At 41.7% G+C, this 21,447-nt stretch overlaps 1 protein-coding gene across 7 annotated transcripts in view; it reads left to right on the top strand.

Moving 5' to 3' along the window:
- CUX1 (cut like homeobox 1) overlaps positions 1-21,447 on the top strand; it is a 270,926-nt gene that overhangs the window by 228,406 nt on the left and 21,073 nt on the right. For 6 of the 7 annotated variants that reach the window (XM_062012617.1, XM_062012620.1, XM_062012616.1 and 3 more), the window contains 2 exons: positions 3,273-3,537; positions 8,158-10,884. The exons of the other annotated variant lie outside the window; for it this stretch is intronic. In XM_062012617.1, the coding sequence (XP_061868601.1) occupies positions 3,273-3,537; positions 8,158-8,854 (962 nt within the window). In that variant the 3' untranslated portion in view covers positions 8,855-10,884. Of the gene's footprint in view, positions 1-3,272; positions 3,538-8,157; positions 10,885-21,447 lie in introns of those variants that run through there. 7 annotated transcript variants of the gene reach the window in all.

The following is a 21,447-nucleotide window of genomic DNA, read 5'->3' as shown; positions in this document are numbered from 1 at the left end:
TGAAGAGTTTAACTCTCCCCTCAGCTAATGCCAGTTAAAGAACAATGCAACTGTGTCTGCTGTCAGTGAAACATTATTATCAATTATTTCTCTGCCACGTTTTATTAAGGGAGTAAATTAATAATTAGGATAAAGGTGAGCTGCATCTATCTTTTCTTTTCTTCCAGTCTGAAGTCTGTGCTATAAATGTCCTTTTTAAGAGGTTCTGAAAACTTGCAGTGTACATTAAATGACCTCTTTGGAGGAAGGGGAGAGGTTCATGCTCGCTAGACTGAGACACTCTCCAGCACCTTTCCTGCCTTGGAAGAGTTTGTGCCTCTTCCTTACAAGCTGCTGGGATGTGTGCTGCTGGTAACGTCACACTCCTCACTGAACAGTACTGAAGTCTGCTGTCAGGAGAAAATGGAATTCCCTTTATTTCCCCATTATTTCGCTTTTTAATAATCTTGTTCAATACTGCATAGGATAAAAATGATATTAAAAGGGGCTCTGTTTTACCTCAGTGGGCAGCCGATAGCTCACTGGTAGTGTCTGCCATGTCTGTAGCTGAGCACATGCTGGGGAGTCTTCCCAGAGGGACATAGTGATACTGGGTTGGCAGCAGCAGGGGGGAAAAAGATAGTAAAACCCAGGGGACAGAGCTGGACTTGTCAAGTCTCAAGACTCAGATCCAAACCTTTGCCCAAATTACGTTTAGGTTTGCTTTGTTATCATAGATCTCCTGAGAAATGAAGACTGATCACAGACATAAATCAGACTTCTCCAAAAATCAAGTGTTGTTTGAGCCTTACTGTCACTGCAAATGTGCTGAATGATCTCCTTATGTTGTCTACACGCAGCACATATGTTTAAAATATCAATTAAAAAGGAGAAGCGTCATCTAAAGTTTCCAGAAACCACCATTAAAGCCTAGTGCTTAACTGCTGATTCTGCACATGTTGATGAGCCAGGTCTGTGCCTTTGGCCCAATGGAAACATGTTCTGATAATAAATTATCCTCCAGAAAAACAAATGAGAGAACAGTGGAACATCCTTCTCCTTGTTTTTGTGTTAAGGAAATACGTGTATGTTTTTCATTTGTTCCATTCACACGGGAGAGACTCAAACAAGCCATTGCACCTTTGGTGATCCCAGTGTGAGGTTATAGAAGCAGAGGCAGACATTGGGGCATCATTTTTTTTCCCAAGCTATCACAGCTCAGTGCTGTCCTTAGGAGTCTAAAGGTGGGAGCTCTGACCTGTCAGAAATGCCATCCTTTGGAGGGCAGAGAAAGCAGAGATTCAGATCACCTTGATGTCTTGTGTTTAGTCAGTCACCTGACTAAATTCCAGACACTCCAGTTAGAGATAGCCTGAACACCTTTTACATCTTCCATGCGAGGCTCTGGATTGTCTCATGGCCTCCTTTAAGCTGCTGCTGAAGTGAAAGATGCTGTCTTTCAGCCCTCTCCTCCTATCAAAGGAGACAAGTGAACCTTGTATAAAGTTTGCATGTCAATGCAAGTTTGTAATAACACCTGGGAGTCTTTGAGATTAAAAATCTTATATATAAATATGAAATTATGTTGCTGGAATGATTAATTCCATGGATGAAGGTTGTAGCAGTTCCTTGAAGGCTGCAAAGCTAAGGTCAGTAGGTCACCTGGAAATAATGCGTTTACCTGTGGTCACTTTGTAGTTGTTCATCTGATTGGAGCAACTTCAATAGGTGATTTCTTTTTTCATGAAGTTTATTTAACCAAAAAAAAACCCAGACCAGCTTTGCTTTTTATGGTTATTTCAAACATTTGCAAGACCTTATCATGGCAGGGTGATGGATCATGAGCAGTTCACGTTCTGTTCCATATCAGTGATCTTAACACAGCAGGCAATCCACAGGTAATCTGTCACATTCAGGAAAAACAAAATGAGGGCCATGCAGATACCCCCAAAGGTTACAGAGTGTGTTCAAAATTCACTTCAATGATAGTGAGACACAGTGTAAAAAGGTCCCACTGGACCAGGTAAAGGACAGGATGCTGAAAGCCATTGAAGACACAAAACCTGGCCAGTCCCTTAGGGAGCTCTGCCAGAAGTTGGCTTCTGTGAGAAGGGCTCTGAACATTTCTGTTTATTTAACTGCATGGAATTTTTATTCTTTGTTCACCTTCAGCCTAAAGGCAGAGCTTTGTGGAGAGAGAAGATTCTTGTTTGAAGGCTTTGGTTGCTGACCAGTGTCATGTGCCCCATACTGGTCCCTGACTCCTGGCTGCTGGAGATTTAGTGCCCATTAGATTGATGTCAGGCTGGTGTAATCTGGAACTTAATAGCTGAGGTTATCAAATTGCACCCTTGAATACCTAAACTCTTAAATATCTGGAAGGTATTTAACAGGCCATTAAATGTTTTATTGACAAGATTCATCTATATTTGCTGTTTGCAGCCCCCTCATTAGCAATGCTTGTGCATGATACTGCCAAGTGCAGTAAATCCCACTCCTCCTTGCCCAGTGTAAATCAATCAAGTCAGTGACAGCGTTTGCTGGGACTCTTCCTTTACAGAATTTGCCGGCGTAATTCAGTCCCTGTTGGGAAGCAGAGCCAGCAGTGGCATCACAGGCTTCTGCCGTCAGCCTCACCGAGCTCCATCAGTGCAGCAGGAGATTTCTTAAAAGTACATGCATTTTTGCAAGAGCCTTGTGTAGGGGAGGAGAATGCTGTGGGCTGTTTTTCTTTCATAACCTGTCACGGCTATAGCGAGGACGTTATTCAGTACATCACTGGGATCTCTGGACTCCAGGCGCCATCCTGTGTTGGCTGCAGCTGCCTTCACCTTCTGCAGTCATATTTTTAACTCACAGACCCTCAGTGTTGGAGAGATGTTAGCATACACCTGAAGTGTTTAACAGTCATCTCCGTGTAAGTTGAAATGAAGTGCAGGTGTCCTAATCAGGTGCTTAAGGGGATGTTCACCATTCTTGAAGGAGTGAATTTGAAACAAGTCGTGTTCACTTGAACCCTTTTATTCATATCCCATGTTAATGGAAAAAGCAGAATCCCAGGCAGGTTTCTAGCTGATTTACCCTCTTTTCTTCCCCTTCTTTCTTTTTCTGCCTCTTGCATCCTCCCTGCAGTTACTTTCCCCTGATCTCTAACACCTGTTCATTTCGGTTCTCTCTGAGCAGCTTGTCCGTGCACATATGACCTGTCATCACCACGTTTATTCCACAGCTCGTACCTTCATTGATTTTCATTTGTATTCAGCTGAGGCTGATCTGATGCACTTCTCTTTCAGCCTACATGAAACGGCGACACAGCTCTGTTAGCGACAGCCAGTCCTGTGAGTCCTCATCCGCTGGGATAGACTACAGCCAGGGAGCCAGCCCTCAGCCACAGCATCAGCTGAAGAAACCCCGGGTGGTGCTGGCACCAGAAGAGAAAGAAGCCCTGAAACGAGCCTACCAGCAAAAGCCATACCCATCACCAAAAACCATTGAGGAACTCGCTACACAGCTCAACTTGAAAACCAGCACCGTGATCAACTGGTTCCACAATTACAGGTATGAGATCTCCTGGGAGCCCTGCTCATCAACCATTGATTTTCTTTGCTTTGGCAGGCAGTTACTCTGCTTCAGCAGACTGTGTCTGCTTCCTCTGGCATTCAACTGTTGTACAGAATGAGCAGTTTCGACGGCAGGGAGGTTCTAACTAACAGCACTGTTAATGCTCCAGACTCATTTTAAGTCATCCCTGAGGAGCTGCAATATTCACATATTGATTGAAGTGGTGCTTTTAAACAGAAAGTCTCATGTTTGGGGTGGGTGTGGATTTAGAGATGTCCACTGTTGCATATTTATAAATCCCCTTGCAGTAAGCAAGACTGGTCTTTCTTACTACATATGCACACTCACACAGACATATACTGGCATGTACACGCACAAATGTGTAGGTGTGTGGTGTGTGTGTTATGCCTGGGTCACTTGGTGGGGAGTGCTTGGAAGTGTCCTCTACTGGATGGCATCAGAATTGCACTGCTTTCATCATTGAATTTTCCCACAGAAGAGCAAAATGAGGATTTTCTTTTAGGTCTTGAATCACTGAGCTCTGAAAATCTGCACAGTGTGTGCTGTATTTCTGGGAAGCTCTGCACAGTCCTGAAGGACAGAGAACCAATAACCTTAAAGTCACATGTGGCTGCAGATTTATTTCATTGTTCTGATTAAATCACCGAGTCCCACTGAAATGAAATAAGATGTTGGTCTGTTTAGCTCCTTTCTCACATTAGAAGGAACCTTCTCAGCATTTGAACCATTGAAGTAGGTTTTGGCCTGGAGACATTGATAAAAAGAAGCAGTGCTGGAATGGCATTTAAGTATTATAAGGATTTGAATAAACATATTATCAACTCTGCTTGGGATTGGGAATCTTAATTAGTGCAGCAGACTTTTCTCTAAGAAATTTATACTAATGAATATTGAACAGGGACAGTTAAGATACCAGATTTAGTACTATTCTGCTTCTCCACTCGGAGACAGTAATATTGCTAATTAGTCCAGATTGCTAAACTTGTTTGTTTTTGGAAACTGCTAACAGTTAAAGGGTATTTTCCACTTTGGCCCTTCTCAGCTTTTAACAGGGAAGTTGCTGAAGCTCAAGCAGCAGCACAGTTTAATGAGATGTCTCCAAAATATTATGCACAATAGCTAAATAATGTTTATAGTAAACAATATAAAATCTAAAAATTATAACCAACAAGTAATCATATTTACACTGAATTTCATTGACTTCAATTCGCTACAGATGCAGCCTCTTTTCACTGCTCAGAGTTCTCCAAATGCAAGGCCTCCCTTCCAATTCCCACTTCTCGGCAATTATACACAAGTTGGAGGAATGCCTATGAAAATATGTTCCCTTCGGCCTGACAGCAAAATGTGCTGTTCTCACTTACGCAGACGAGTGCGGGAGCACTGGTGGCATGTGTCATCCTCCTCATTATCATGAGATCTCCTGCTTAGGCGTGCCGCGAGAAAGCGTGACAAGGCATGATTGATCAGCGCGTTGCAGCCACGGCGAGCTCGGCAGGAACGCACACTGGGTGCTGACAGTTGTATACAACGTAAAAAAACACTGTATAAACAAGGTGCTGGAGGCTGGTGGGTAGCACGAGCCACCCAGCTCTGAGTGATCTGGACCTTCTCCCAGATGTGCTGCTGAGTCTCTGGGACTTCAGAGATGTTTCAAGCCTGTCAGGAGCCCTGAGCGGTTGCCACCACTGAAAAATCAAAACACGTGCCTGTTCTGTTCCTCTGTACAATAATTTCTTAGCTTTCGTGCATGAAGTACTCTTAAATCATTTACAGGATGTTGCAGAAGAAATACAAGTTAGGTGTTCTGCTAGGGGAATAGATCTGACTGTTCTGCAGCTCGTGTGTAGCCTTTCCCCTCTTCACCTTCTTCAGGCCACACTTTATACTCTCCCTCAGCCATTTCTTTTCCAAACTGAAGAGTCTTCATATAGAAGCAGTTCCACATCTCAGTGGTTCTTTAATATAAATGTTTTACTTAAGGTAACTTCAAGTAAGGCTGAGACAGGCAAATTTGATCAAGTTTGTCTTCCTGTCTCTTGGGAGTCCTGTTGCAGTGATGAGACTCAGCCCAAACCTCACTTTGCAAAGGTGGTTTCTACAGCAGAACCCACCTTTACATCCACTAAACAGGAAGTCAGCACTAGCATTTGTTTTCTGCAGTAAAAGAAACTTTAAAAGGAAAAATCCTCAGGAGGCAAAGAAATCATTCACTTCAGAGTGTAAATGAGTGAAAGGATTTCGACATGTCTGCAGACTTCTGCAGAGCTGTGGCTTTACATCCAAACCAGTCAGGAGCTCTCAGAACATCAAAATAAATATGGGCATATTTTTCAATTAACTGCAGCATTGTTCATGTTTAGATGCTGTGTGAAGTTTTGTACAGGGAACTTCAGCAGCATATACCTCAGGAGGTGGCTGAATTTTGAGTTACACTGATACTCAACAGAATGTGTTGATGTTGAAGCAAACTCCTTCCACTGAGAGGAATGCTTACTGGGATCTCCTGGCAGCTGTCACCAATTCTTCTTTACCACAGGGATTTAATTTGTTAATCAGAAGCCAGACAAGATTCCAGAAGTAATACATTGGGTGTGTATTGGGTGTGTATTCCAAAGATTTCCACAAATATCAAACCTATATTCTGCAGGGCTGTGGTCAGATACTCAGTGAGGAATTTTGAATGCCATGCAGGCACAGAGCTTTTACCTGTTTCCTCTCCTGATGTGGGGAATGTTGGAGAAACAGTGTGTTCTGGATCAATGTCCATGGAGGGAGATTATAGGCATAAATAGAGCCTGATAATCAATGTTGCAGGATCCATGCAATTAATGGTAATAGAAGATTAGTGTGAGCACCTGTGGTCTTCTGTTAGGTGAGTAATCTCTTAGGGAAAATCACAGACCCTCTAAATCCTTCAAAAGTGTGGAGACAGCAAATACTGCTGAAATATTCTGTTACATTTCAAGTAAGTCAATAATACCATCAGCTTCAAAAATGATATTCAGATGGTGTTCTGTATTTATCCTAGGGGTTTTTTTCCATGTGTGCTGTCCTTTGTTGCATGTTTAGGTAAAAAAAAGAAGAATTTGCACAGCCATCAGCATTGGGACAGCGTTTTACTTGTGATTTGCAACACTCTTAGCAGTTCTCCCTGGCTAAAAGCTGAAGTTTTGCTTTCACTCTGAAAAGTCTTTATCTGAAAGATAAAGTTTTGCTAAACTCTCCCTGTGTATGTAATCTCATCCCTGACTGTGGGTCATTGAGGAGAAAAGGTTGGTCACAACTGACAAAGCAATACTTGAGTATTTAACTCTTTACGAGACAGAAGAAGGAGGGAGGACCAAGTTAAATGCCAAAGGTAGTGTGTTTGGGGTACACATCAAGTAATAGGAGGTACAGAGTGGCACACCAGCATTTTTAACCACACATGGAGCGTGTTAATTCCCTTGGAACACACTGCTTGCCTTCGCAACTGTTTGTGTTCTGAAATCGATTTTTTTGTAGTTAAAAATCAGGCAGAAGTCAGACTGGCTCCCAGACTGACAACCTGTCAAAAGGCTCTGCTTCCCCAGAGCAGTTTCAAAACAACAGACTTGGTTTCATTCTCATCTTTAGTGTCCATGAGAACACCGTGGGGGTTGTTTAGTGTTTTTCTTTGGATTTTGGGTTTTTTTTAGGCAAATTGAGGCTCATTTCTAGTGAAAGTCTGAATTATCTTGTATTTACAAGCTGTTTTGTTCTATTGTGAAGTTTTACCTTCCTGATACCAAACTTTCAATGGAATGGGAGATTGCAGAGCCTTTCATGCTTGTCCTATAAACCACATTCAGTGCTGAAAAAATGGAGCATACAATTACGAATGTCGTTGCTTTTCACCCATCATTTTAGTACAAATTGATTATCTGCATAAAGTGGATGTTTTGGCTTTATTCCACAATGCCTGCAGTGGTTACTAGAAGGGGCAGTCATCAATTTCAGATTTACAGTAAACATGCAAAATCTTGGTTGAAGTCAGAGGAGTCAGTGTCAACGCTACGCACTGCAGAAGTTACCAGAAATGGCTTATCTGCTCCAAATCCCAGCTGTGACTGCCTGCCCTCCCTCCATACCACAGAGGAGCCCTCATGGTGGTCTGGGGTTTGCAGCCTCCATCCTTCTAGCACAGCAGGCTTTGCAGTGGGCATGTGGCAGGGGGGAAATGAAGTTAAGAGCATCTTGACAATGTTTCATGTTCTTCCAAATGCCTTTTCAACAGTTGGTCCTTTGGGTTTGAGGATGTGAGCAATTCCGCAGCTTAGTGTGGCTGTTGTGTGGCCGAGACAAAATGGCATCTTATGAAAGGGCATTCTGAATGGTGGTGTGTGTCTGGTAGAGTGGGATGACTCTCAGTGGAACAGGCTGCTCAGGGAGGGTGTGGAGGCTCCTTCTCTGGAGGTCTTCAAAACCCACCTGGACACATTCCTGTGTGACCTGATCTAGGTGGGGCTGCTTTAGCAGGGGACTTGGACTGGATGATCTCTAGAGGTCCCTTTCAACCCCCCACCATTCTGTGACCCCCTGGGTGACTCACCATCCCTCTCCTCTGTCTCTCAGGTCTCGCATCCGCCGGGAGCTGTTCATCGAGGAGATCCAAGCCGGGAGCCAGAGCCAGGCTGGGTCGAGCGACTCTCCTTCCGCCAGAAGCAGCAGGGCCGCTCACGGCTCCGAGGGAGACAGCTGCGACGGCGTGGACGCAGAAGGCCCACCTGAAGGAAAGCCCAGTGGCCCGGAGGCAGATGAGTACAGCAATGCAACCACAAAGTCTCAGGGAGGGCCAGCGGAGTTGGCTTTCGAAGCGGGGGAAGAGGCACTGCAGGGCGCCAGGTCTTCGGAGAAGGCGGAGAGCCTGGAGGACACCGACGACGAGGGCAGGCTCAGAGCACCACGCCAGAGCTCTCCGCCAGCACCGCAGCGCCCGGGAGAAGCTCTGGAGACACTGCCAAACTCTGCCACGGAAGGGGATGCCTCTACCTCAGCTGCCTCCACCTCAGTCCTTACGGGGGAGAGCTCCTACAAGTCGAAAGAAAGTTCAGAGAAAATCTCCAGTGTGCCAAGTACGAGCTCGACGCCGGCCGCAGGCTCGCAGAAAGCCAACTCTCTTCAGAGCTTGTTCGGCTTCTCAGAGGCGGCGAGCTCCAGGAACACGCGAGACAGCTCCTTGAGGAAAAAGAAAGCGGCAAACTTGAACAACATCATCCACCGCTTGGAGAAGGCCGCGAGTCGGGAAGAGGCCGTCGAGTGGGAGTTTTGAGATTAAAACTCGCCCAACTCTGGAGAGCTGGGAAGTGAAACTGGACCGCTACTGGTTTTATCGTGTTGCGCACTTAACCGCCCTGCGGGCCACAGGGCAAAAACGCCATAGGCCAAGGTGCATATAGAAAATAGAAAAAAAAAGGAGCGTTAAGCCCAATTTATGTTTGTGTTTTCGAGGAAGAAAACTGAAATGTGTAGTCAAGCTTTTTTGTACCCTGAAGTGTTTTTATTATTGCCCTAAGTGATTTCCACGATTTCTGGAATAACTCATACAGCTTTGCCTTGTGCCCTCCTCTTTGGTGTGGGCTTTAAAAAAAGAAAAACGGTAAAAAAACAAAAAAGAAGAAGAAAAAAAAACCTTAAAAAAAAAAAACAAAACAAATCAAACCCACATATTAAAAGGGGGCTTTTTATCTGCCATCTAATGGCTACAGAGCGATAATACACTATTATCTTCTTAAACCAGGAAAAAAAAAAGGGGGGAGATTTTTCAAAAAAAAAGAAATAGAAAATAAAAAAAAAGAAAGTTTTTTTGTAGCTGTTCAGTTGCCACTAAGAGATTGCACAGTCAAACCGACTCTAAACACACTAGTTTGGATTCCTACGTATTTTCAAGAAAAGAAAAGAATCTTGTTGTTTGAAACTTTGAATTAAAAAAGAAAAAGATTAAAAAAAAAAAACCCAACACATTTACTCCACATATTTTTTAACAAAACAAAACAAAAAAGTCACATCAGGAAAATATCTTAATTTGTGGTAGCTGACTTAGTGTTTTCTTGTAAGTGAAATAGAATATTGACACGTAGTGCACATTGTTTCATAGCTTTAACTGATTCTGGTCTTTTGCAGACCAGGGTTTGTTTAATACACTCCATTTTAGGCCAAATCAGGACAAAAAAAATAAATCTGAATCTAGGTATTTTATAATCTGCTTTTTAACCTCTAACCACAGAGCACGCTGATCAGACCTCATATCTAGGAGGTTTAGGAGACAACTTAGAAACAGCATGTACTTGATCATTTCACTTGGTTCGTAAGTGTACAGAAATTCCTTGCAGTAAAGACAGACTGCTCAAAACCAATGTTGGCCAGTAACATTTCAGCCTGCTACTTCGGGGACGTACTCCGTAACCCGAACTGTTCAGCTCACCTGGAACCCATGCAAGTGCAGTTCACGTGTACGATTGCTGTCACACACCACTAAGAGGGGACTGGAGCTGCCTCAGATAGAGACCTTTTCCTGCTGTTGGTGGCCATTTACTGACTCTCTTCCCACCACAAGCACTGATTTTAAATACGTTTTCATTGTGGGAAGCTTATTTTCTGCTTAGAGAAAGAAAAGAGTACGTGGCAATGACCAGACGGGCTCTTACCAGGATGGAAACAGCCCAAACTCCAAACCAAAACCTTCGTGCTCCCGAGTCCCAGCCTAGACCATTCTGCCCCCGCAGAAATACAGCCTTTTTCTCCATTATTTTATGCACAGGTTAGGGCTGATCAAAGTACAAATCAAATTCTAACTTGTCTCTAACTCCTCCTGTTGTCTATATGTATATGCGTGAGCATAGAGGTGCGTGGAAGGATGTGTGTGTGTGAGTGTGTGCGTGCAATTTTATACGTCTGTGTATTTTCTTACGTACTTGTGCACACATAGAGTGCATTACTGCCACCTTTTTTCAATAAGCTGTTTTATCAGTTATGGCTTCTACAAGTTTGCTAATTTAGACTCCTTTATTGCCATATCTTTAAAACTAACAATAGATGATTTCGGAATATATATATATATATAAATATATATATATATAATTTTTTTTTTGCTTATTTATAGGTGCTGTATTTTATTATCTGATTGTTAGGAAGGGATGAAAGGGGGCAAATATTCTTTAGAGGGATAGACTGCCGGCAGTATTGGGTATAATTTACAAGATGTAGTTGTCATACTGTATATTATTGATTGAAGACTTTTTGACCGTATTGTGTATCATTGAACTTTTGTCTTAGGTCAGCATCTTTTTGATGACACTTTAATGGTGCATTCATTACTTCTTAAGTTTAATTAATATTACTTTTTCTGATTTTTGGGGGAGGGAGGGATGGGGAGAGGAGTTCCGACTTTAAAGGTATGTTCCCAATATTACACCTCAGTGTGCTTGTATTAATTCATTAGTAGGATTTTTGACTGTAAGATGTGAAACCACATTTCTTGCATGATGTTTTAGAACTTTTGTATTTCATTTACAGTCTCTTAACATGCAACAGCAGCACTTAGCACAAGTTTTCACAAATTAAGAATCAGTACACTAAAATCAAATCCTTTTCCATGATTAAGAAGGCTCTAGGAGGCTGAAAGGCAGGGATTTATTTCCTAGTTTTACTGCTAGCTGTTTCAGGATACCTCCTTGGGTTAATTGGGGACTTGTGATGCAAAAATTGAGAAACAGAGAGAGCAACTGCCCCTTTCTGTGATGAGCTGAGGAGACAATTTGTAACAACAGACATCGGTATGTGAGGGCACATGCTGGAAGCGGTTATGGCTTCTGTCAGGAGTGCAGTTAGTCCTCGGGAACGGCCAGCGAGGGAAATAACGTGGCAAAGTGGTACCTCTCTGTATCTGTACAGTGTCCTGGTTTGACTCACAAAGCACAGCTCCATCGATAAATGCACGTCCTGCTAAAAGTACACATACCTTAGTGCAAGTCATAAGAAGTGTGTCTTCAGCCAAGAAGCAAAACTTCTGACTCGAAGACGCAGATATTTTCTTACGTTCTTTTTTGTTTTTTTCATTTGTCGTTGGTTGGTTCAGGTTTTATGAATTAATTCTGGGCAATACACTTGCCAGTCTGTTCCTACTGTCCTTGTCTGCTGATTCGAGATCCAGGTGCTTGATGCAGTCAAGTGGTTCCTCTCGGCTTTCTCGATAGTGAGGAGTGTTGTCTGGTTTTTTTTCTGTTGGACAATTTACTATCTTTTTGTTTTTAATTGATATTCCCCAAACTGTTCTTGTGCCTGTGTCTATATGATTGCATTCCATGATGCTTACTGAGAGCTCCTGCTGCATTACACGACAGCAGAACTGCATTCGCAGGTTGAACGCAAATGCAGCACTTAAAGGTCAATCTCTCTTCTTAATAAGCAATATGTAAGTGCCTTGAAACTTAGATCTTTTTCTTCTGTTTATGTTTTTGGTTTGCTTTTCAGGTTTCCACTAGTTCTTTGGGGTTCTTTAATGTCTGCCCAGTTTTTAATGCTGTAATGATTTTTTTTAAAGCATATCTTTCTTTTATAACACTAACTGTTAATTCTAAGCTCCATTGTGACATTTGAATCGTGTAATTTTGCTGGGTAAAGACAGCATTCATAAGTCAGAAGTCACTCCATCGTGCCAAGGGTTGTCATTGGTATCTCTTCTAAAATTAATCAAATAAAATGCTGTCAGTATTTCCTATTTTTTTGGCACTTTATTAATGGCTTAGCTCCCTTTGTTGTTTCATATTTAATGATCTGCATTGAATGTGGATTAGCCTGCTGAGATGCTATTGGGATGACCCTGGCCATCCTGCCGGGAGTCACTTTGAGTTCTTAGTGACCACCTTATTTCAGGGCACAGGCAGATGAACACCCTCAGATCGAGCTCATAGAGTTGAAGTGATGTTCCCAGCTGTTTGGTCCCGGTTTTTAGCCAAGGTCACAGCTGCTTTTCTTTTTCAATGGAAAGCAAAATGGATTAGCTTGAACTACTGCTGAGATTCTCTTGTTGGAGATGAGTTACCTACTGGCTTTCCAAACTGTCTCCGCTTTAGAGACTGAACTAAGCAACACTGAAAGGTTTTAGCTGTATTTCTGCTCAAGTGCAGCATGCAGAAGTAACCCTTGTTAGGAAAATCTCTATTGGAATCCCTTTTTCTTTTTGTACTGAACTAAAAAGGATAAAAAGTTGGAGGAGAAGAAATGCCAAAGAGTACCATGGTGGCTTTTTGCCCTCTTGGCTCACTGGTCACACAGGAAGGGAAGAGGAGTTGTTGGGGCCTGTGTGACATGGGGCTCATCTTGCAGAGTGTAGAGTGTGGCAACAGAGCCCACACGGACAACAGTTCTTTTCCTGATGGATGAAAGCACAGGCAGTTTTCAGAAACTCTGTAATGCCAGAGTCTCGTTTTGGGTTTTTTTTTTCCTGAGATTCTTTAAAAGGCTTATTGTTTCTCTGTTTCTGGTTCCGTACTCTTACTAAAGCTGTAGATGAGAGGCCCGGGTTGTTTTAATAGAAATATATTCATACTGCAGTTAAAATTGTTGATTTTTCTCTCTCGATGGTATGGGAAGGAAAACAGGTGTAGTACTTGCTAAAAGCAAGGGAGGAGCATCCCTTGGCAGAGGGATCATACAGTAGGATTGTCGATACGCTTCTGTTTTTGAGGCTACAGATTTCAGACAGCGGAATTGGACATGTTTATTGGCAGAAATGCATTTCATTACGACTGGTGCCATAAAATTTGACCATTTTATTTATTCATCTGTAAAATGCCTATAAATAGATCCACTCTTTAAAGGAACCTGCATCAGTGCACTCTGCCCATATCATGAATTAGTGAGTCCTTTAGGAATAAAGTCCTTGCTGTAATAGGAAAGATCTGTCTTAGAGTTAAGAAGAGAAAAATGTATGTGCCTTTCTCATTAAGTGAAAGATCTTTGCATTACTTTAATGTAACTTATTCATATGGGAATGGTGTAGAGAGGGGGTTCATGAACATGACAGAATTCTATGCAATATTCTCTGATGCAGTTACTTAAAAGTTTGTATTTTTCAGTCCTTTAATGGGAGAAATCATAAGGTAGAGAAGCATATCATTCTGGTGATAATTCAAACTACAAAGCTGATAAATTCACATAAAATAGGATTGAGGGAAATCTGACAAAATAATGTAATGAAATAACGGAAAATCCCAACAGTGATTCCAGTCCCCATCAGCAGTCTGTCATTTTCTATCTTAATAGTATTAATTTCAGGTGTTCTTTAAACTTATTTGAAACCAAATTGCTCCTGGCAAAAACAGGGCAGGTTAGGGAAAAAACACCCCAAGATCTTGATAATATTTGAATTATGAGAATACTTGAAAAACAGTGATTGGTTGGGGGCATTTCTTTGCACTTGAATCCAGAATAGTTTCTCTGAAGTGAAATGTTGCAGTGATCTGGACCAGTGCCTTCAGCAAGGTTGCAGTGAGATCAGTAATATTAGAAATGTGCTGCAAATCGAAAGGTAAAGTGGTGACGTTTTTATGGTGCAGATGGAGGGCACTATCTTTGCTTCGTTTGTCTCTCTTTCTAACAAGTGAATTTCTTAAATTATCTCCTCTTTCTTCTTCACCCAGTGTACATATCCTAGGGGAGTCTCTGTCTTAAAGCCACTGTGTGTGGCTGAGCTGTGAGCATTTCTTGGAGACTATCAGAAACATAGGAGGAGAGAAAGAGATTACTTCTTAGACCAGGGCCAGATGTAACTTTCACTAAAAAACAAACCAAATCTTTCCTGTGAGCATGTGGCAGTTTTGGTCTTGATAAGACAAGCTGCCTATAGCCTCATATCCCTAAACTGAACTCACACAGATAAAACTGCAAAGCAATCCTTGGTTCGCTCATATGTCGGCCTGCTACTTTCCCCTTGCACCTTCTGTTGCCCTGCTGTCTGGACATCACCATTTCCTTCCTTTGTGTTGCATATACAATCAACTTATTTTTTTAAAGGCAAAGCCAAGACTTTTTAAATTCTGTACAAACAAAAAGAGTTGTTTGTGTTCCAGCAGTTTAAAATCTGTCTGGACGGTCTGGATTTCTTTTCTGGCTCAACCTTCTTAGTTTGAAAGCGACATAGCAGTCCTGTCTCAGTCACTTACACGTCTGAGCTCTAAAATGCAGAAAAATTATTTCACCAATTCATTCTTTCCTCCTCATCTCTTTTATGGGATATATTTACTATGCCATATAAAAAATAGCGTTAATAATGAACTTTATAGCAAGAGAAGCCCTTTATGTGATGCCTAGGGACTGATTTATCCGACATGACCAGGTCATGTACCAGACCCTACCCTTATATGCAAGGATAAAAAGTCTTTATGCTCTGAAGGTGAAATTAATCCTTTTGGAGAAGGTTAGTGTTAGGCCTGTGCACTTAAGTTTTCAAAAAGCCTTAAAAACAGGTGTGTCAGTGGTGCCATCTCTCTCCTCAGGGAATATTCCTCCCCCCACCCCCCTGAAGCCAAGTGGTACTGTGGCATATTTAATATTTAGTCATAAGATCATTTTCCAGTTGAAGAAAGTCATTAATTGAACTTTATTAGGAAACCATCTCACCAGCATCCAAGGACAGATGGAGGCATCACACCTGCTTCTCCCAAAACCTGGGTGCTCTGTGTCAAACCCAAAAGTCCTTGGCTGTCTGTGAAGCCTGCATTTCTACAACCATAAGCTGATCTGATTCCAGGCTTGATTTTTATTGTTACTCACAAATATGTTCTGGCACTAAAGTACATTGAAAGGAAATGCCTCCTTTAAAAGAAAAGTAATAATATTACTGTATTTTTCCTTGTCCAGCTATTCTGTGAAGGAAAATTGCTGCCATTTTTCAAGCTTGCTTTATTCACAGTGCTGTCAGTAGATTTTTGCCACAGTTCTGTACATTTCTTCTTATTAAAACTCTTGGTTTCATAGGACCATTTCAGTTTCTTTATGTTTTGAAACAGCCAAGTGCAGAGAATGGACTGATTTCTTAACCATGACAAACCAGTGCAGGAATCAGTACAGCACAGGTGGATGCCTAAAGCCCCCATGATGCCATGATTTTGATTTTTACTTCCCTTTGAATTGTAGAGATATTTGTACTATGTGGTACAGTCTTCATCCAAAGATCCCTGGAAATGGAGAGTCATGCCAGAAATTTCCTGCTGTTATGGTGACATACCTGCTTTTGGCATAGTTACTGTGTAATTCTGTGGTGAATGTCGATAACAGCACAAGCTCTCTGGTGATTACAGGAATAACAGCGTTAAGTTGCGTTATCCTCTTCTGTCTATGCGGGTAATGAATATGCATTTTTAGGAGTTGTTTCAGTGTGTATTTGTACATGATTCCAGGATGAAGAGCCCCTCTGCATATGTAGTATTTGTGTGCTTGGTCTTAAGGGTGCAGTAGAATTGCTACAGCCAAATCTGTGAAATCATTTGGGCGCAGGTGAGTGAGGATTTAACACCTATATGTATTTTAATGTGTAGAGGATACCATTTTCCCACTTGTCAGATAAGTTCCCTGTTGTCAAGAGGGGATTAGCCCTCTGAGAGATCAGATTGTTTCAGGGTTTAGCTAACGAGGAGGGGGAAGATCACGTTCAGAATACATAAAAAAATCATTCCAAGGGTCTGAGATGTGCAAAAGCCATGTCATTGAAAAGGAAAGGTCAAACCTCGTCTGTAGCTTCCTGTAACAGTTGGTCTGTAGGTTTTGCAGGAAGATCATGTGTCAGGTATTTGCACATGTAAAACATACTGTCCTGTATCTACATGCAGCAGGAAGGTGAAGAGTAAAGACATCTTTAAACCAATCACAAAACCAACTGATCAGTAAATTAAGCCAAGGACCAAATAAAAACAAGCAGTTCATTCTTGCTCTCCCTAAGCTGAGAATTCAAACGTTCTTAGGAACGAGATAGAAGTTCTCTGTTCTGCAGTTCCTCTTAGAAGGCAAGTGTCTGTGTTTTCAAGAGAAGAACTAAAACTTGGCACTTGATTTGCTCTGAAGTACAATCTTCTCTCCAAGTTAACTACAAAAAAGTACTTTCTACAATCAGTCTTTTAATCAGACTTCTCTGGCTTTCGTTAGCTTACGTTAGACCCTTAGCGCTATTTTGGTGTGTTATTTATACGTGGGTAAATTATTACTAGCTTTAAAAGTGTTTCCAAAGTACCTAGTTACCTCTGGATGCTAGTACAGGCTATACAAGGAGTACTTGAGCATCTAGTTTGTAAAGGAGGTGTGTGGAGAGTAAGCAAGGTCACATCTGTATTGTCCGTTTTGCTTGATCAGGGCTTCCATTTCCTTCTCGCCTCCTCTAGAGAGATGGAGATCTTGGATCTGGGTTTTTTTTTCAGGATGGGGGGAAGATTTTAGTTTAGGTGAAATGATCTTCATTCAGTAGTCATGTCATCACACTTCTGTACCTTACTGCGTTTCCTGTTCCGTTTTTAGGGTTTGCTACTTTCCTAAAATGTACTATTTAACAAACTTTCTATACTTGGAAAGCTATGTGCCTTATTTCCTAATCTCTTTGTGGAGAATAACCTAAAGCACAGTGATCTAGATTGCAGCATTCACAGCCGCTTTTCATTTGAGGGGGTGGGGGCAGGGCAGGAGGTGAGCAAGCAGTGATGGAGGAGCGTTTCAGTGGCCCAACAGTTGCCCCTTTGCTAACGAGCACTTCAAACACTGTGCGTTTTAAGTCTTTGTGCAATAGAAACTCTTGTTCTGCGTTGGGAGGTTCGTGTCCCAGATGCCAAATGCAGGCGAGCTCGAGCTCTAGTTAAGGAGAATTCAGGTTCCTGGGGGGTGGGGAAAATAAATGCATGTATCCCTTGGGATTGGCTCCAGCAGCACGGTGGGGTCTTGGGTTAGAAAGTCCACCATCGCCCACAGCATCCATGCTCGTAAGGCTCATCACCTGGCGTCCTCGTAGGTCTGTCAGCGTTCAAGAAACACTCATGGACTTCAGCCATGTCATTTTGTGCCATTGGTAACACATACTGTCTTCATTTCCACACCCAGAGCCACGCTGCCTCTGGATGGTGAGGAGTTAAAGTCATTCCAGTCTTCATTTGGTTTTGTAAAGAATAGGCTTTCACACACCAGCATCCTCAGCGCTCGTGTGTCATTTCCCAAGCTTGCTCTCTCTACAGCATCATAAGGTGAAACATAGAAAGGTGGTTTGTAATTAGGAAAACAATCTAATCTTTCCTATTTATGAGATTCATTTTATCCAGGTTTGTTTGGGGGTTTTTCTGAGGTTTGTTTTTTTGTTTGGTTCAAACACAACAGGAGTACACATATCCCCTAAAGAGACGTTGAGTGAAGTTTGAGCTGTGGTAGCGATGGAGCGGGGTGTTGTCAGCTCACTGGAGTATCCATATCATTGTGCCCCTGTTGTGTTTTCTACAGCAATCATTTCTCTTTTTTTAATTAAAAAAGTATTTTATCTAAATGCCTAATAAAGAATATTATTTAAATAGTTTTAAAATCGTTTAGGACTGAGAATAAAAAGCCTCAGTTGTGAGAGAAGAGACTTAAAGTATACAGAGAGAGAAAATACCCTGAGCCTCCTAGAGCCTCTACTGAGAATTTCATGAAGATGCAGTGCCCCTTTGTCAAAGTACATTGCAATTTACTCGAGAGTTGTTCATTTAAAATGAGAGACTGGTTTCCTGTGATGTTCATCTTTGTTGGCATATGTTTGAATTTCTGAATACAGAGCTGATTTTTCTTCTCACTCAAAGTTGGTCAAGGGAAAAACAAAACAAACCCAGCTTGTGCAGCAGTAACTTTTCCTGGTGTGAACTCTAGAAATACACGTTGTGAATTGACCTTTGTCACGGAGGAGTCGTTTAGTTTTGTTGCAATGTTGAAACACATTCAGACAGGCTTTCCCTGGCTAGGTAAGACTTCAACACATCCCGAGCAAGCAAGAGAAAGCTGCATAAAGCCAAACTTTATATAAAGCCTTAGTGCTAGAAATTGCTTCTGCTCGTGGCAGGGGAGCGTGTGTCTGCACAAAGGGCCTCTGGTCAGCACCCAACCAGCTGCCCCCGCAGTCAAACCTTACAGTGGGCAAAGATGGAAGGTGCTGAGGTAGTTGCAGGGCACATCACCACTTCTGTGGATTTGGAAGCAAATTTGCACTTTGCCTTTCGAGGGTGTCCCACTAAAAACCATCGACTTTCCCACGCGAGGTTCTTTCCTTCCAGCACAGTCTGAAAGTAAAAGAGAGAGACAAAATAAAAAGCCCTACAGTAACTATTGGGTCACTTCTGCCAAAAAGGTTGTTCCTGTCAGAATACTCTATGCATTTTCTGTCTTGAGAAGCGTTTCCTACCGTTCCTTTTCTGACTCGCCGCAAGTGCTGCGAGAATGTCGAACGTACACGTTTGGACGTTAATTCCAAAGCAGATGGAGGCTGACTGGGAAGGGGGGATGTTTTTGTTTCATTTTGAGGTTTTTTTCTTAATTGTTTCCCTCATGTCCCTTTTTTTTTGTTTTGTTTTGTTTTAATTTTCTTTTTAATTAAGAAAAGTAACTCTTTGCATTTGTGCAATAACTACTTGCCATGATAATGGGCAGACCTTTGAAATGCCCCGACTACTAACACAGCACAAGATAAACTCAAAACAGAACGTGGTGGACTTTTTCCTGAGAACCTTTTTTTTTTTTGTTCTTTTTTTGTTCTTTTTTTTTTTTCTTTTTTAAATAATAAGCTCAGTTTTTACCCCAAGTGTATTGTGGTGTCTTACATTTTTAGCAGTATTTTATATTGGTTTATTTTTTTTCCTCTGTAACGCACTAAGTCTTAGATGTTTTTAGAGCTTGTTTGTTATATTCACAATCACAGATTTTAAAAGGAAAAAAAAAAAAGAAAAAGGAAAAAAGAAAAAAACAAAAAAAAAAAGATCCTCACAAAGACCCGATTGACCAAAAAAAACAACAAAAAAAAAGTGTCTTTTTTTTGTTTTGGGGGTTTTTTTTGTTTTGTACAAGTAGCTTTGAGAAGCCCACATTGTGTTGCTGTGACTCATCTTTTGTAACATTTTATTTCTTGGTATTTGTTTAAACATAAAAGTAAGAGTTTATATGGCTGGCAGTAGCAGGGCCACGCTCCCTCCGTCAGCAGAATGGCATTGTTTCTTCTGTCTTTGTTTGGTTAGCCATATAATGTTTGTTCTCAGCACTGTACAACGGTCCCTATATGATATGGAGAAGCAATATCACTGTATGAAACTCACACGATGTATTATTATTATTATTATTCACTAGCACCCTAGGTGTGATAATTGAAGTAAATATCTTTTATACAAACACAATTACGCGTGGGCTGTCTTTATTAAGGTGAGACCTGAGTCCAAGCAGCAAACATTTACATTGGTGGTTCTGTTTTGGTGATGTCCAGAAGCATGAAGGGGCTGGGTTTGGTGGGGATTTTAGTGTGTCTGGGGGAGGAAACTTGACTTTCTATGTGTCAGTTTCTAGGGGGAGGGGAAATGTTGTCAATGCCTTGGATATCTATGTGTCAGCTTTCCAAATTGCATCTTTTTTCCAGAGAAATTCAAGTGTGATGATTCTTTCTGCAGTCGAGGGGGGCTTCATGGGCAGAGGAGATGTGTTTTGGGTCTGCAAGGGGGATTGTGTGGAGCACCATGACAATAAATTAGCTACATTTAAAAAGTTAGGTTCAAGACACTGAGGTCTGAAAAGCTTTAGGTTCAGAAGTCAAAATGCAAAAGAATTATCACAGATGTTTGAGCTCACTGTTGTTGTTTTACAGATACTTTATGTAAAGATACAGTTCCTCTTTGTGCCTTTTGAGATGTTCCCATAAATATAGTCAGCATTTACACAGTACAGAACTTAGGAGGTTGGTAAGGATCAGATGCTGTGATCTGTCAGTGGAATTGTGTTTTAAAAACTAGCAGAATAAATCTACAGCTTGAATACTCTTGAGTTTCAGGTAGAGCGTGTGTGTGCGTGTGCTTGCCTGTGTGCTGCTCTTTTACCTGGCCTGCTCACATCTGGCTTTTGAGTTGTGAATTGGGGGTTATTCTGAGGGACCTGCATTTATTTACATCAGTACATCTTACATATTTTTTCCTACCAGGCTGTAAGCTTGTGTGTTGTGTGCCTCATTGTAGGCTGAGTTTCCTGTTGAATAGGGTATGTTCAGATGGCATGAGGAGTTTTGGAGGGCTGGGCTGGAAGTTTGTTGTAGTTCTGTCCCAGAAACTGTGTGTGTTTGTGTCTGTCCTAGAGAGCAGGGATGCAGGATTCAGCCAGCCAGCATCATGCTCGGTCACTTGGTGCAGCCCCAGTCAACGTTGTCATCTGTTGTGTGTCTTGGCCATCTTTAGCTTTGATTAGTGCTGCGAGAGTGAGTGGGATGCTCTTCAAAATGTATCCAAAATGCTGTTTAATGCCTTCATTTCTTTATAAATGTGTGTTTTCCACTTCTGAAATGTCTGTGACAGGTTGTTCCACATGATGTAAAAGTTCTAGGTTTAACACTTTTTTCCCCCTGTACTTTTTAACAACTGGACAAACTATTGATTGCTATAAATGGCATTATCTTGTTTAATTTGACCTTAATTGTTTTAAGCTTGGTACTAAACATCTACGCTTTTCAAGTGCTATGATTCAAGTCAGTTTATTTGTGTATTCATAACCTGCACTTTTCTTTAGGTATGGTGTCATCAGCACTGAACTATCAAAACCACACAAGTGGTCATAAGCAAAAGATGTGTTATGCTTGTGAAAGCACAGAGCTGGTTCAGAAGAAGCTGGAGGGAGTTC

Source organism: Colius striatus, chromosome 20 (genome assembly GCF_028858725.1).
Source record: "Colius striatus isolate bColStr4 chromosome 20, bColStr4.1.hap1, whole genome shotgun sequence".
Taxonomy (NCBI): Eukaryota; Metazoa; Chordata; class Aves; order Coliiformes; family Coliidae; genus Colius; species Colius striatus.
Note: the sequence above shows the minus strand (reverse complement) of the source record. Positions and strands in the feature narration are given on the sequence as shown.